The sequence below is a fragment of the Agelaius phoeniceus genome, chromosome 5, assembly GCF_051311805.1.
Source record: "Agelaius phoeniceus isolate bAgePho1 chromosome 5, bAgePho1.hap1, whole genome shotgun sequence".
Classification (NCBI taxonomy): Eukaryota; Metazoa; Chordata; class Aves; order Passeriformes; family Icteridae; genus Agelaius; species Agelaius phoeniceus.
The window spans coordinates 4,974,359-4,990,133 of record NC_135269.1 but is presented as its reverse complement, the minus strand read 5'-3'; the positions used below and the strand labels follow the sequence as shown (position 1 = coordinate 4,990,133).

Here is a 15,775-nt window from a genome sequence, read left to right as displayed (position 1 = left end):
AAAGAATGAATGGCCATGGGATGTTCAAGGCTGTAGAGGAACAAGCTTCATCTGCCCCCATGTTGCTTATAACAACACCTGCATTCTGGTGGATGTTGGCAAGGTGACTGCCAAGGATATTTAACTGGCGTCCTAAAAGGCTGTAACTTGTTTTATGCCCCAGGTAGGAGGCGGATAGAGATTATACACTCTATGAGAGTCTCTTCTGAGATGACAAAATCCCTCAAAAGGCTTGAGAGAACCACAGTTTGTACTGAACTTAAACTCAGCAGAGCTTCCCCTCCTGATTTCAATGGTGTCTTTCTTTCAAGATTGCCATACAAAATCTAACCAGTAAAGGGCATCTTTACCACCTTTGTTATGGCAAGAACCCCTGCTCCCTTCCCCAACTGAATGTGTCTATAAGTATAAATTCTAAGCCAAGACCAGAGTTTATACTTCCTCCCCCTCTAATTTCTGTCTGATTGATAGCCAGTTGCCTGTCATGGATGTTTGGTGAAGAAAATAATCCAATATACCATGTGCCCTTCAACTTTGCTCTGAATAAAGTTGTCACAGGCTGGAAACTTCCAGCCAATACACCATCCTGAGCTACTGGTGGGAGCCAGAAAACTCCAGTTTGACTTTCTAGTTCACACTTCTCAGCTGGAAGTCTGGCTACAGCTCAGTGTCATGGTGTCCACCTCGGGTTACTTTAGACACCTAACTTAAGTGAGATTCAGAGGACCAAACTTAGAAGCCTGTATTCCTGGATGGGAATGAGAATTCCTCATGAAGGAACATTAGCACTTGTGGGGATGGGGTTTCTTCAAAGCCAGCTACATTAGATCATCACCAAATCTAAGGTAGGTGGTACAAATAACCCCATCAGCTCACCCTCTTTAACTGTGCCAGGCTCATTTAGTCACATTGGGTAAGAGAACTCTGTTTACACTGTCACTCAATCCAGCTCTGGAGCTATGACATCCTCCTCAAAGCCAGCAGGTTTTCAATACCCCATCACACCCAGGCAGGGCAGAGCTTCCCTTGCAAAATATGTAACTGTTTTCCCTCCCTCTGCCCAGGGATGTTGATAATGATTATCTCCACAAAGAAATTGCTCTGTTCCAAGGAGTACAGACTGAGCTTTGTAAGGAAAACTAAAGGGAAAATGCAACTACATCTAGAGCAAAAATTAATAGGAAAAGGGATGTGGCATTGAGCTGAACAGAAGGACCAAGCTGAAGAGAGCAGTAATTCCTCCTGTTTTTTCAGTTCAGCTCTAAAGTGTCTTATCCCGGAGGGATTCTGTTCTTCCTTCATGAAGGGAAGAGCAGTCAACTGTCCACTGCATCTGGTCTAAGTACTGAAAAGCATTACAGAAGAGCCCATTTGATTTTGTATTTTCTATTCAATTCTGCTAGAGAGGCCTTTATATAACACAAGTATCCTGTGTCACTGAAGAAAAAGGGAAAAGCATATGATTGCAAAGAGTACTTTTTGCAAACAGTCACTCTTCTGCTTTGCTAATTCTAAATGTTATGTACCCAGTGCACTTAAAGTGCATATTTTCCTCTCTTTCTTTAGTTAGGCCTTTCACAGTTATCTTGCTGTCTTTTTCACTCTCTTTTCTTTCCATTGGGGCTCAACTTCTCCTTTGGGGTCTGGGGGTAAATTGTCTGCCAACAATAGAAATACTGCCCCCTCCCCAGTTATCCACTCTGAGCATAGCCAGGTGGGTTTGGCTCCTGAGCAGCTGCTGATGGCGAAGTGTGTTTGTGCTCCCTGCAGATGACTGCCTACGGGGCTTTCCTCCACAAGGGCTCCTTCTGCAGGAACTATTTCAACATCTTGGACCTGCTGGTGGTCAGCGTTTCTCTCATCTCCTTTGGGATCCAGTGAGTGAGCTATTTCCAGCTGGCTGGTTTTGGGGTGGGGATTGTAGGGCTGGGCTGGGAGGGATGGCTCAGGCTGTTTTATCTGATTTTTCTCATTAGCCTGTTGGGGTATTCATGAGGTGTTTTTCTCAGATGGTTCAAGGCCATTAAAATTCATTCTCAAGAGAGGAGGTAGTAACTGGGAAATGCTACTCTGGTGACCTGGAGGGGTGAATATTTCAGAAAGAGCAAATGAGAACAAAAAATGGGTGTATTGAGAATAATGACACTTAGCTTTGTTCCAAGGCCTTTGTTTCACTGTATCAGTTCAGGACAGTTCAGTGACTTATGATTCCCTCCTAGACTTTTCATAACCTCTTTGGAAAATGAGGTTGATAATGTTTTCCTACTTCCTAAGATGCTGTGAGTCTCAGTCAATGGAAGGCCATCAAGCACTTGAAGAATTTTGTGAGACTCTTCAGAGTGGTAGTGGCTGTTCTGTCATGCTGTTTTCCTTTAGTTCATCTTTTAATTTGCTTAGTAATTTATAGATTTACTCAACTATGTGTTGGGTAGGGAGTTCCCTAATTAGTTTCATATCTGGTAAGAAACAAGCTCCCAGTTGTTACCATCATAGGTTAGCAGCTCACATAAGTTGCACACTAAGTCAAGTAGGGCAATTTGTAGGGTCCATTGGGCTTTCAGTCGCAGTCTTAAGAATTGCACAGGTCTTTTTTTGACCTGCTGTTTCTTTCTTACAGACCTAAGTCAGACTCTTGGTGTGTTAACATTTAAACTGTTCCCAAAGTCAGTAGGAGAACATGATGTCATTGAGCACGAGGAAGATTCTCAGTCAGGGTTTTAGTCTTGGAAGGCGCAGAGAGCTCTGCTGCAGAAGATAGTTGTGTTCAGTACTTAAAAGTGAGCACATAAGTCATCCTAATCAATTCAATGGGAGCTTTCACATCCTTAAATTTATGTACGCACTTTGATTTGTGGGTTCAGGGGCCAGATGCACTGTGGGATCAAACTCCAGGTGGATAGTCTACCTTTAATGCTGGAGTCTCCTGGACTTTTCAGTCTCAATGAATATTTCAGTGGAGTGCTTCTTTGAGCCTTATCTGAAAATGCCTTGGTAATGACTATATCTTGGCACAATTTCTATAGCATAGATATCTACAGAATATCTGCCCTGCTCTAAAAATACACCTTGCCCATGTTCCATTCCCCCTCCATTAATACAGCAGAGATTATGGAATCCAGAACAAGCAGTCAGACCTCTGAAGAAAACAGAGAAATTGGTTTCCTTACCCCCGAAGTGCCCTGGCAAAGAGTTGACTAAATCCCTTATGCAGTCTCAGGCTGTGCAGAATTTCAAAGGTCTGTCCTTGCTGCACACTCCCCACATTGCTGTGTCTCTCAAACCTTCCAATACTTTCTTTCAGGTCCAGTGCCATTAATGTGGTGAAGATCCTGCGTGTTCTGCGGGTCCTCAGGCCACTGAGGGCCATCAACAGAGCCAAAGGACTAAAGGTTAGAAAAGTCCAAGTGCATTCTAAAAACTATAAATTCAGGTTATTTCAGGCTACAAGGGCTTTTGCAGTGGTTCATTTAATGTTTCAGTAGAATCAGCAGTATGGTTGAGGTTGGAAGGGACCTGCTCAAGCAGGGCTACTGAGGGCCCAGGCTTTAGAGTATCTCCAAGGAGAGAAACTCCACAACCTCTCTGCATGACCTGTTCCAATGCTCAGTCACCCTGACAGTAGAAGTGCTTCTCAATGTTCAGATAAAGCTACTCTGTTTCAATCTGTGCCTGTTGTCCTATCAGTGGGAACCACTGGAAAGAGCCTGGCTCTGCCTCCTCTGCATCCTTCCTTCAGCCATTAATATGCTGAAATATTGACCAGATTCCCCTGAGCCTCCTTTCAGATGAACTGACCCAGCTCTCTCAGCCTTTTCTCACCCCAATCCCTTAAGTCACCTCTGTGGCTCTTTGCTGGACTGGACTTCCTCCAGTATGTCCACAGTTCTCTTGTGCTGAGGAGCCAGAGCTAGGCAGTACGACAGGCACAGTCTCACCAGTGCTGAGTAAAGGGGAGGAATCCTTTATAAAAACCTCCTTCAACTTGTTAAAATCTTGCCTAATGCTGCCCAGGATAGCACTTGCCAGCTTTGTAGTGAAGGCTCATATTTAACTTTGTGTCCACCAGCTCCTTTTCTGACAAGCTGCTTTCCAGCTGAATGGCCACATCAGCCCAGAGGTGAAATGATGTGGTTTTCTGAGGTTACTGATGGGCCCACAACCCTAAGCATAACCTTTCTGTATTAGATAAACTCCTTCCTATATGCTGGTGGGTGCCCAAATATGCAGGAAGTTTCAGAGAGCTGAGTTCTGGTATTTTCCTACCCCTTTCTGCATCCTTCTAAAAATACAGCAAGGAATGAAATAAGTTGGTCCCCTTTCCTTAGACATTACTTGGGTAATGGGTACTGCTTAAATAATTTTTTTCTTGTTATTTTTATTCTTGGGCTTCTCCCTTAGCCAGAGCAGTTGAGAACAATCCCACAAGTGACTTTTGTTCCTCTCTCCCATTGGCAGCACGTGGTCCAGTGTGTGTTTGTCGCCATCCGAACCATCGGGAACATTGTGATTGTCACCACTTTGCTGCAGTTCATGTTTGCCTGCATTGGAGTTCAGCTGTTTAAGGTAAAACCATTGGACCCATTCATTCATCCATTACATTGGGCTGTATTCAGGGATGGGGAGAAAAACAGCATAAAAAGCCTGAGGAAGGGAAATTGCGGTCTGTTGTGTGTAATAGGCAAGACATTTGGGGCACTGTCAGTGTTACCTGGGCTTCTGCTACCAGCAGTTCTCCAAAACTGAGCCAGGCATATGCAGAACTCTTGCCCATCATCTGTGATCAGAATAAATGATCAGTAATGTTGTTCTTCCCTGAACAGCTTTACATTGGCATGACATGGCCCCGGGAAGGTGAAGGGGGCTGCTCAAGAGGATTGTTCCTTGCAGACTCTCTGCCTCCCATCTTGCAGAGGAAAGGGCATACCAGATGACCATGGGGGGTTGTTCTTTCCCTTCTTTATGTCTGCTTTTATCTCCCTTTGCCTTTCATCACCCTCCTGACAGATGCTGAGGACATACACTTTTGTGGTATTTGTGAGGTGCCCTGGACAGAGGAGGAATTGAGAATCTGTCTCCATGCTTTTAGAAGGCTAATATAATATAATATAATATAATATAATATAATATAATATAATATAATATCTAAATAATAGAGAAAGGATACAGCCAGAAGGCTACAAAGAATGATAATCAAAACTCGTGACTCTCTCTTCCAGAGTCCTGACACAGCCTGACCATGATTGGTCATTAAGTTAAAACAATTCACATGAAACCAATCAAACAATGACCTGTTGGTAAACAGTGTCCAAACCACATTCCAAAGCAGCAAAACACAGGAGAAGCGAATCAGATAATTATTGTTTTCATTTTTCTCTGAGGCTTCTCAGCTTCCCAGGATAAGAAATCCTGGCAAAGGGATTTTTCCAGAAAATATGATGGTGACACACATAAAAGTACCATACAAGCAGAAGCCTCATTTGTCTTTCTTCCTTTCCTAGGGCAAGCTGTACAGCTGCACTGACAGCTCCAAGCAGACAGAAGCAGAATGCAGGTGGGTCTGAGCTTTTCCAATCCCTGCCCTTGGCTGCCCGCGGCGCCTGGCGGTGCAGGTGTGCCACGTTGTGTCTGCCCTCTCCCCCCACAGAGGATACTACATCACCTACAAGGATGGGGAGGTCAGCCAGCCCATGATACAGCCCCGCAGCTGGGAGAACAGCAAGTTCGACTTCGACAACGTCCTGACTGCCATGATGGCCCTCTTCACCGTCTCCACCTTTGAGGGCTGGCCAGAGTGAGTGTTTCTGGGACCAGCACAGCACTAGCAATGCCCTCATTCATTTCAAAAGAGAAAATTCAAAGGCAGAGCATAGTCTTTCCCTTTCTAAGTATTTAAATAAGTCCACAGCTTTAAATATAGCAATAGTAGCACTGCAGTATTATGTACTTTGTAAATTCCTCAGGGCCAGCAGGGATTTCTGTTACTGTACTTGTAAACAGTGTAAAGCACTGTCTCTAGTTCTTAAAAGATGATTTCCATTAGTAGCAGTGATACTAATATTTGTTAGCATTATTATGTGTATAAATGAATGCAAAATGCATATCAGGTCCTTTCCAGCATTGCCAGGTTTCAGTCTCCCCATAGAGCCAGCAGGGCAATGTGAAACACCTCCTCTGCAGTACTGGCACACATGAGGTGTCTGTCCAGGTCCTGCTGTCTGTGCCCCTGGAGTTGGGGACTCCCACAGAGTCACTCAGGGTGACGTGGACATGCAGGGGCTGACCCTGACCTGTGTCACCAAGTGATGCCAACAGCAGTGTTAACAACTGGGACTGTGTTGTTCTCCCAACTCCTGGGATCCCCTTTTCTCACAAAACTCAGTTCCCAATAACTCTGTTGGGACTTTCCTGTCTTTTGTTACCTGAAGAACATGATTTTGTTCAACTATGAAGACATTTCACCCCTGAACAGGTTCAAATGTAGAATTAGTGACAGCTAGGTCTTCTCCTTTGCAAGCTTTGCACTCAGATCAGTGCAAGTCTGTACATCTCTGAGTGAATTAATTTCGATACAAGTGGAAGAAAATTACAAAGTTAAACTTTATAACATCACCTATAAGGCCTCAAGGCAGTTGCAGATTTTCTCTGCATTTGGCTCCTGTTTGCTTTCAGGTTGCTGTATAGGTCCATTGATTCCCACATGGAGGATGTGGGACCCATCTATAATCACAGGGTTGAGATCTCCATCTTCTTTATTATCTACATCATCATCATTGCTTTCTTCATGATGAACATCTTCGTTGGTTTCGTCATCGTCACATTTCAGGAACAAGGAGAACAAGAGTACAAGAACTGTGAGCTGGACAAAAACCAGGTAATTTACAATACCCTGCTGTCAACAAAGGTAGAAAAGGCATTGAGAATAAGCTTTTAATAGATAAATGCATACAGAGAGGAAAATGTTAAGCTTGCCAACAAGATAGAACTGTAAGCTGGCTTTGCTGACATCTTTTAGGAGTCAGGTAGAAAAAAAATCTTGCAGTAAGATTTGCTCAAGGGACAATTACTTAAAAATGTTTGCTGTACCATTTGTTTCACTGAGACTAGAAGAGCACAACAACAGTGTCCAGGCAAAGTAATTGCATGTAGAATTCTTAAACAGGTAGAATGTGCACATTCACATTGTGACCTAATAGAAATTCCTCAACTAAGCTTTTTAATTTCAGAAAAAAAACTTGAAACATTGTATTTTTAATTACATTGGAAGGTAGCTGACCACCCTGATATTTTGGGTTTGAATTTTAAATGTACCCTGCCTCTCCCACAGCGCCAGTGTGTTGAGTATGCCCTGAAAGCCCGGCCTCTGCGGAGATACATCCCTAAAAACCAGTACCAGTACAAAGTTTGGTATGTGGTCAACTCCACCTATTTTGAATACCTGATGTTCGTTCTGATCCTGCTGAACACCATCTGCCTGGCCATGCAAGTAAGTGAGCAAGCAGAAAACCTCCAGGTGATGAAGTAGTAGACTTTGCTGGGGGAAATGCACAAATGGCTGAGGTTGAGACCTACTTTGACCATCACACCATGTGTTGAGGGAGAGGGACAAGCACATTAAAAAAAAAAAAAATTGTACCCTGTTCACTTCTGATGACATTTAGTTGAAATAAGGAACTAATTCTCACCCTCTTACTACTAATAACTGACTCTTTCAACAATTCTGTTTTAACTCCTTAAAACCAAACAAATTTATTGTTTCTAAACAGAGTCCTGCAAGTACTAGAGCTTTTCAAGAAAAATGTTGAAAATGTCTCAACACTATTTTTCTTAGCCTTGCATTCAGCTGCAGCTGAATTGTTTTATCTGAAACTGCTTTGAATAAATCACCCTGTGCCAATACAGATCATGAAAATCCATCCCAGCTCTTTGAAGTTTATTAAAGTTAAATAACTACAAATGGGGTCTTGTAACATGAACTGGAAGGTGACCTTAGAATAAGGCAGTGCAATGAGTTCAAGTATCATGATCTGGAAACAGGGGTATGAAAAGTGAGGTGGCAACACTTGCAGAAGACACTGCTTGAATTAATCAATAGAAGATGGAGAGTAACTTCATAAGATCTTAATAAAGTTAAGTGAATGGGCAGCATGATTGCAAATTTAATTCAGAATTGACAAATGCAAGATAGTGATTTGAGCTGCTCGTGTGCTTTGCAGAATCCTGAATTTAGTGTAATTACTTGGGGAATGGCTTGGTATCATTATGGACAGCTCAGTGAACCCCCTGCATGCTGTGCAGTTACAATTAAACAAAAAAGCAATCCAAGAGGGAAGGTTGAGATAAAAAACACAATTGAAGATTGTATTGTCACATTGTGCAAATTTTTAATGAGCCCTGAACTGGAATGATAAGTATGATTTTGGTAGCCACTCCTCAAAAAGATTCTTCTAAAAAGAGGAGATCAAGATCCAGGTGGCAAAAATGGATAGAGGCATGGGAGTGCTTATGAATGAAGGGAAATGGGAATTCCTAATTGAAAAAATGAAACACTCTGTGGTCTTCCTTAGAGAACCTTGGCATGAAGGGAGACGGGAGGGGCCCTGTGTATTCCTGACTGCTGGCATGCCCTATCCTCACACTCTTACTGGGATGCTATTTTTCAGCACTATGGTCAGAGCTGCATGTTCAAGGAAGCCATGAACATCCTCAACATGCTCTTCACTGGGCTCTTCACTGTGGAGATGGTCCTGAAGTTAATTGCCTTCAAACCCAAGGTAGGTGCACGAGGAGTAGATTTCCCTGGCCTCTGTGTGTGTGTGCATGTGTGCGGGGCAGCTGTGAGGAGAAGGAGGAGGTGAACCTTTCTCATCTATTACCCCACCAAGATCTGAGCTGGACAGTTGCTCTCTGGATTGGAGTCTCACTTATATTTAATAACATTTTCACTGGAGAGTGGACAGACTTTAAAAAAAAAAACAAAAACTAAAAAAAGTAAAAAAAGGCAACAGCTGCTAATAGAGATGGTTCCTAGTTTTCATTAAGTTATCACAGTGACACTCTGCTAAGGCTGTAACATGTCTTCCATTCTGAATGTTATTCCAATGCTCTCTCTCTGACTTTCCTTATATAATTTAAAAATAGCATCTCATGATTAGTCTCCTGACCCAAGTGAAGTTAATCAAGCATGACTCATTTTGAGTTATGAGCTTTGGAAAAAAACGTTTCTTCTGGGAGGGCTACATCTCAGTGATGGTTTAGATTGCTCTGGTTTTGAATTTAAGACTTCATTGATAATATTCAGTACCCCAGCAGGTCCTGTCTGAAAGTGTTCTCCTGTGCATTGGGCCATGATACTATGCTAGTTTAGCTGCACTGTGGGGTATGATTTGAACCTCCAAGCTCATCTAGTTAAGTTCTCACAGCTGCTGCAGGGCAAGGACAAAGATCCTGACCTCACAGAATTACCCAAGACTTCCTTCTGTGGGATTCAAATTCAGTGATGTGTCATAAAAAGTTGAATCCAGATACCTAAATAGAGGTCCCTTGTGTCATTTCATATCTTCACTGGTGCCTTGACATATGGAGTTGTGTCTTGAAGGATGCTTTGAAACATTGTGGAGATGGTCAAGATTCTCTATGAAGCATCAGTTATGAATTGGTAAAAATGAGAATATTTAGGTCTCGCAGTCATGCTTGTCCTTCATGTTAAAGTTAGGGGATGACTGAATTTAGCTCCTCCCAGATGTAATCCAACATCTTCCTCATCCTCACTTCAGAAACTTTGCTCTCCATTTCTACTGAATTTGGCCTTATTTTTTTCTTTTCAAATCCATGCTGACTTTTTCCCACCCAGCTTCTCTCTTTCTTCCACACTTTCCAGGAGTTCTCCTTGTAATAGTCTTCTAATTTTATTTTTCACCCAAGCTCCATATCACTTTCCTATCTTGGATGTAGTTCTCTTGGAAGTTAGGAGCATCTTGGCAGTTCTGCTGAAGACTGGGTTGTGGAGTTTTTTTGTGAGATCTCAAAAACTTTCTTGGGAAATTTAGAAGCATTATTATCTATTTCAGCAGAGATTTTAATTTTCAGGAGAGATCTATCTTTGATTTTTGAGACTTCACCATGTCTGTTAGCAAGCAAACTTTCTGTCACTCCATAAAAGTTTTATCTGCACACCATGTACCCAGAAGTGCATCTCATAGGCTTTATAATGTTCTTCAGATTTTGCAGTTCTGCTTCACAGGAGATTTATAACTTTCAAGGAGATGAGAATCTCAGCAGAATTTGGTTTAGAACATTTAGGGGAGAAGTTCAACCAGGTCAAATACTGAATTCTGTACACATACAAGGAAGGCTTTACTTGACATGGTTGCTTCCAACAGTAAGGAAATGGCATTGATGGTAGTGGAAGTCCTCTCTACTTCCTGTGGTTTACTTTCCTCTGTTCAAGCTCCTTTTCAAGTTTTGCTGCACAAAAAATACTAAAAAAAATCAACTGAGAGTAAGCAAGTATCTCTGGATGGCAAAACACTGAAACAGATTTCCTAAAGTAATTGTGGAATCTTTATAGTTTGAGGACTTAGAATTAAGTTGGGGGAATCTTTAATTCAAGATAGTTTAGGAATCAATGATCTGTCTTGAGACAGGCAAATGGAATCGACCACAGGGCCCCTCTCAGCCCAATTTTCTATGATTCTGTAATCTCCAAACTAAATCCCTAGCTACTACACTATAGTAAAAGTGAGAGTAAAAAAGAAATTTTCCTTATCACGAGAATAGTAGAGTCTTAATGAAGTCTTTCAAGCTAGGACTCAGACAACAACCTCAAATGAAAGAATAGCCAGCACTAACAATAAATGTTTCAAATCCTGATCTGGCCTGCATGCCAAAGATGGTACTAACTCATACCCATATTTTAATTAAATACCTTAATGAAAGAAACCCCAACTTTTCAAAAATTGAAGCAAAGGATTACAGGGAAGAAAAACAAGACTGACCTTGTGAAAACAGCTAACACAGAAAAAGACTTTCCCCCTGCAGCATATTCATATTGAATTATATTAAGTACCAGTTCAGTGACTTGGGTTTGGAAACACCAAATTCCTTGTGTGACTTGTCATTGTTATGTATGAGGATTTGGCTTCAGCCTTCATTCCCTGCTCTCCAAAGAAGGCAACCCCTTCTCCCACATGACCACTGGGACTGATGGGGACCAGCACTGGGGAGTGCTGTCTGCTTCTCTTCAGGTTGCACACCAGTGCTGCAGATGAACTTGGCTAGAATATGTTCTGAAGTGGGAGTTTCCAGCATGGAGAAAGTAGTTCTCTCCATCTTCTGCTTGGCTAGACCTTGTGGTCAAACTACATTTGCAGATGGAAGTTGTCCCCAGGAACACCAGCTGGGAAAGTCCAAAAGCATTTCTTCGTCACCTGGGAGAGCATCATTACCTATGCCCTCTAACCAACCAAGTGGCCCCAACAAAGAAATGACATGCTGAGTGTTATTAGTGTTTCCCAGATGGAAAATGGCAAGATGAAATGCTCATCTCTGCTGCAGACAGATTTGTCTGTCATTTCCTGAGCAGTAAAACACAAACCAGCCTTTGTTTAAGCTGCTTTGTCTCATTTTGAATTTGTGCCCAAACATCATTCTTTTCTGTGAGAAGAATACCCTAAAATAAAAGAGCTGTAAGCTTTATGACTGACAACAAGAAAGGAAGAAACTTGGTTAGCTGAAGGTGTTGTGCTCTAATGACAAGCCCCAGGAGAATGTGGCAGAACAGAACTGAGCACAGAATTGAAGCTGACAACATTCAGTCTGTTTTCTCCTTTTTTGGGGGTGCTTAACCCAGTCATGGATGCTGCAGCTTAACCTTCAACTGCAGCAAGACAAGCAGGAACTGAGTTGTGACTCTGAAGCAGCCACCATAGAGCTCTCCCTTGCACAGCCACTACCTAAAGGCACCTTGGAATGAAAGGTCTGCAGCAGCAGAACAGAGGGATGAGGATTTCTCCATCTGCACAAGGTGGAACCAGCTGCTGTTTATTCATACCTTCACCAGGGAGGGTTGGAAAGGGAACTAGGACAGATCCCTGAGGTATTGGGAGCTGCTATTGTGCTACCTTCTCACAGAAGTCACCCCAGGGATGTGCCCATATGGAACAGCTTTAGGGGAAGCCCAATCTGCAGAGTTCCTGCTGCTGCTCATGGTGTGGCATCCACGATTACAGACACACAGATTCAGCTGGAAATGTGTTGGGAAATCATCAAGATCATTCAAGATCATCAAGTCCAGCTGTTAATCTACCATTGCCAAGGTCCACTAAATACAATGCACACCAGTGCTACTGTGAATTACCTACATAACAACAGAAAAGGTGGCAGCCTGACTGAATAGGGTTTTTTTTTTTACTGTATCCCATTTTTTCTTCATTTCTTGTGGTGAGAGCAAGGCTTTACTTATTGAAAGGCCAGCTGTAGGAACAAGGAGCCAAGTCCAAGTCAGGGCTTGTCGCCTAACACTTACAGAAAATATGTGAAGGGAGTAGGAAGACAAGGGCTTTCCTAACTAAACATACTGTTACTGCTGAGATTGCTTGCTCTGGTCAGCAAGTCCCTTTGAAACTTGTCCTTTTAGCTGGCCATCCTCTGTGAGCAGTGTTTTGGTCTGCCTGATCTCCTGGGAGGCTGTAGAGAAGAGGGGTACATCAGCTGGAGCAGCTGCTGCTGTGGCACAGTCAGTGCATGCCAGGCTGGGACAAGGCTTCTGAGAACCCTGTGGGTTTGTGTGACACTTCTTTGGTGCAGAGGGTCACTTACCCCATTTTTTTGCAGGATTAATCTAAACACTGTGTCAGACATAGCTCATCCATGTCTGCAGTTTTGTCAGGAGGGTGTGCTAACAGTGAGCTCGAGCCATTTGGGGTGATTAGGGCTGCTGATAAAGAAAACATCCACTCCATGCCCTGCATGTCCTTACACAGTATTAATGTGCTGCTCTGAAGCAAAACTCTCAAATGGACCTCAGTGCTTGTTTTGGCTGATGCTCATAAACTGATTCAAGACTAGTTACTTCAAAGAGACAGACAGTCTAAAAGTAATGCTGTTGAGCCAAGGCCTTTTGCTGCTTTGTTTTTCTAATTTTATAAATTCTCCAGCCAGTCTCCTGAGCTATTCTCCAATTCCTGCATGGAGAAACCTGCTGCTGCTGCTGCTTCAGACTTTTTCCAGGGAAAACTACTGAAGGGAATGAGGAGCTGTGCTGTCTGTGGTGCTCACAGCTACCACTGTTCCATCTTCTTAGAGAAGAAATCCCCACAAGAACCAGTCCAGGAAGGGCCAGCTGCTCTACAAAACCTGCCTGGGGTTCATCTTTTCAAGTTAAAGACGGTGACTTAAAATTCCTATTCATATGAAGCCTCACCATCTGTCAATGTACATGCTAATGTGAGGATGGATATTCCTCCAGGAATTGCAGATCTTTCCAGCTCCCTGGAGTGGGCTGTTTTCCTGATGAGCCACATCTACTTTTTCTTTCAGGAAAACACTTCATCTGTCCCCTTATTAGCTAGGGCAGGACCACTAATCCAAGAGTTATGAATTTTCTCCTGCTGTGCCTGTCATCTCAAACTAGGGAAGACATGTCCATGGAACTACTGCTATACATAAAGTAAAGCACATGATCATATATTTTGTCAAATCTGTGCCTGAGTGTGGAAAGGGAATCTTGGAGATTTCCTCTGTGGAATTATGACTATCAGAGAGACTGCAGATCACAAGTCTATTCCATTTACCAGACACTGTCAGCACCTTTCTTCCCTGGGTGTTTATAGATGTTACTTGTAAAGCAGCCTGTAACAAACGCCATCTGTCCTGCCTCAGAGAGTTCCTTCAGTCCCTCATTTATCACTGCTACTTAACTCTGCATTCCTGCCATTCTTACTTGTCATTTCTGTGCAGCAGTTTGGACTTCAGGGGGCTGTTTCAAACAAGCTTCACACTCAGCACAAGGCACACAGTCCCATGTGATCCCAGGAAGAGCTGTGACCCTCTGTGCTGTGGAAGTCACAAGTGCCACCCATGGTTATTTATCAGCCTCCCTGTACTGATGGATCTACGTGTCCTCAGTGTTTCTTTCTCCCCTGATGCATTTGCACTTCTTTATTCCTCTTTAAGCTGCTCTCAGTCAGCGTTTATCATGCATTTGATGTACAGATATTTCTTCTAAAACCTGCAAAATGACTCATCTGTTTTTGTTCCCTTTTTACCAGTACATTTCTCAGGCTTTTATGCCTATAAACAGATCTTTGAGCAGTCTCTCCTAAAGTCACACTGGCTGCTTCATACTACTCACATTCTTCTTTCTCACCAAAACCATAATCTGTTATTCTTTGGTCAGGATAGAGGTTTCAACATTTTCACAAACAGCTGAAATTTATATCCCTAGAAACAATGCTGGTTAATTTTGGAAATCTAATGCTTTTTGTACTTCTTCATTCTAGTACATGTAGAAATACCTGTATAGCTTAGGATGGTGCCCTGGCAGTTTTATTTCTCCAGCTTATACAGAGAAAGGGAAGTAAAGACATTCTGCACAGATAAAAAATATCAGGAAAACTGGTTACAACTGTGTGGTCTTTTGCTCAGAGCTAAATAACACTTCAGCTCCATCCAACAGGAATCACATTTAGTTAAAAATCACATGCTCTGGGATGCAGTATGGTGGCATAAATTAGTGGTTTAAGCTGTGTAAATGTGAGCCCGTGGTGCAGGCAGCTGCCTCCTTCCATGGACTGTGGCCACACGGTGCTGTGTGGCCAAAAGGGATGGTTGTCAAGTGGCTCTTACTTTGCAGACTTCCTTTGCTGGTTTTGGCAAGTGCTTAACCTTGGTAGCCTCCTAATTGTTTCCTCAGCTTCAGTATCACCTTTTCTGTTTTGGAGGGGCAGCCTCTGCATGTGGAGTATTTGATGATTGAGTCAGGTACCCCTGCAAGAGGAAGGTCAGCCTCCAACCACCACCCTGGCTTTGGGTGAAAGAAATGCTTTAAAAGGCAAAAGAAAGCTCAAGAAAGCTGGTTATGTGTCAAAACCTGTGGGTGGGGAATAATGTACATCATTTTAAAAAAAGGAAGAGTGAGCTCTGCTTGATGTTGGGTAAGGAGTAGAGAGCATGGAGAGAGCTAGGAATGATGAGGTAAGACAGTTTGCTAGCTGAAGAAAAGGAAAGAACAAAACCAAAAAGAACCAACAGGTCTGAGAGGAAAAGAGGGAAAAGCCAAGTCCATGGAGTAAGAAAAGCCATACAGATAAGGAAGAGTGGGAAAAGATAAATATCCTTAAAGGCAGAACGAAAAAGATAGATTTAAGACCTTGAAATAGTAAAGTATTAATAAAATGGAGGAAGAAGTGATTGGACAAAAAGTGATGCGAGGAAAAGAAAAACAGAAACAGGACTGAAAGAAAAAGTAAACATGGGAAAGGATTTTTAGAAAATTAAAAACTGAATTAAAACCCATACCTTTTAAGCTAATGAGCATCTTTTTGTGCTTCTAAAGTTCCCTGGCAGGCATCCCAGGTCTCCATGTTCAAGCACATTAGAACCTCAGCCACAGAGCCCCCTGTGTACTTTCTCATCAGAATAAATTGCAGTAGAAATTGGGTACAGTATGTTTCCCTGCTTCTGTGGATTAAACTCACCCTGTTTCAAAATGCATCATCAGGTTACCCCAGAAAGTCTTTCCTTTTTCACCTCAAATTTTGTTGTGGTGAAGTCTGAA

At 42.6% G+C, this 15,775-nt stretch overlaps 1 protein-coding gene across 7 annotated transcripts in view; it reads left to right on the top strand.

Moving 5' to 3' along the window:
* CACNA1C (calcium voltage-gated channel subunit alpha1 C) overlaps positions 1–15,775 on the top strand; it is a 416,899-nt gene that overhangs the window by 333,012 nt on the left and 68,112 nt on the right. For all 7 annotated transcript variants that reach the window (XM_077178180.1, XM_077178176.1, XM_077178177.1 and 4 more), the window contains exons 22-29: positions 1,771–1,877; positions 3,302–3,389; positions 4,456–4,563; positions 5,499–5,551; positions 5,645–5,791; positions 6,670–6,871; positions 7,325–7,483; positions 8,661–8,771. In XM_077178180.1, coding sequence (XP_077034295.1) covers positions 1,771–1,877; positions 3,302–3,389; positions 4,456–4,563; positions 5,499–5,551; positions 5,645–5,791; positions 6,670–6,871; positions 7,325–7,483; positions 8,661–8,771 — 975 coding nt within the window. The remainder of the gene's footprint in view (positions 1–1,770; positions 1,878–3,301; positions 3,390–4,455; positions 4,564–5,498; positions 5,552–5,644; positions 5,792–6,669; positions 6,872–7,324; positions 7,484–8,660; positions 8,772–15,775) is intronic.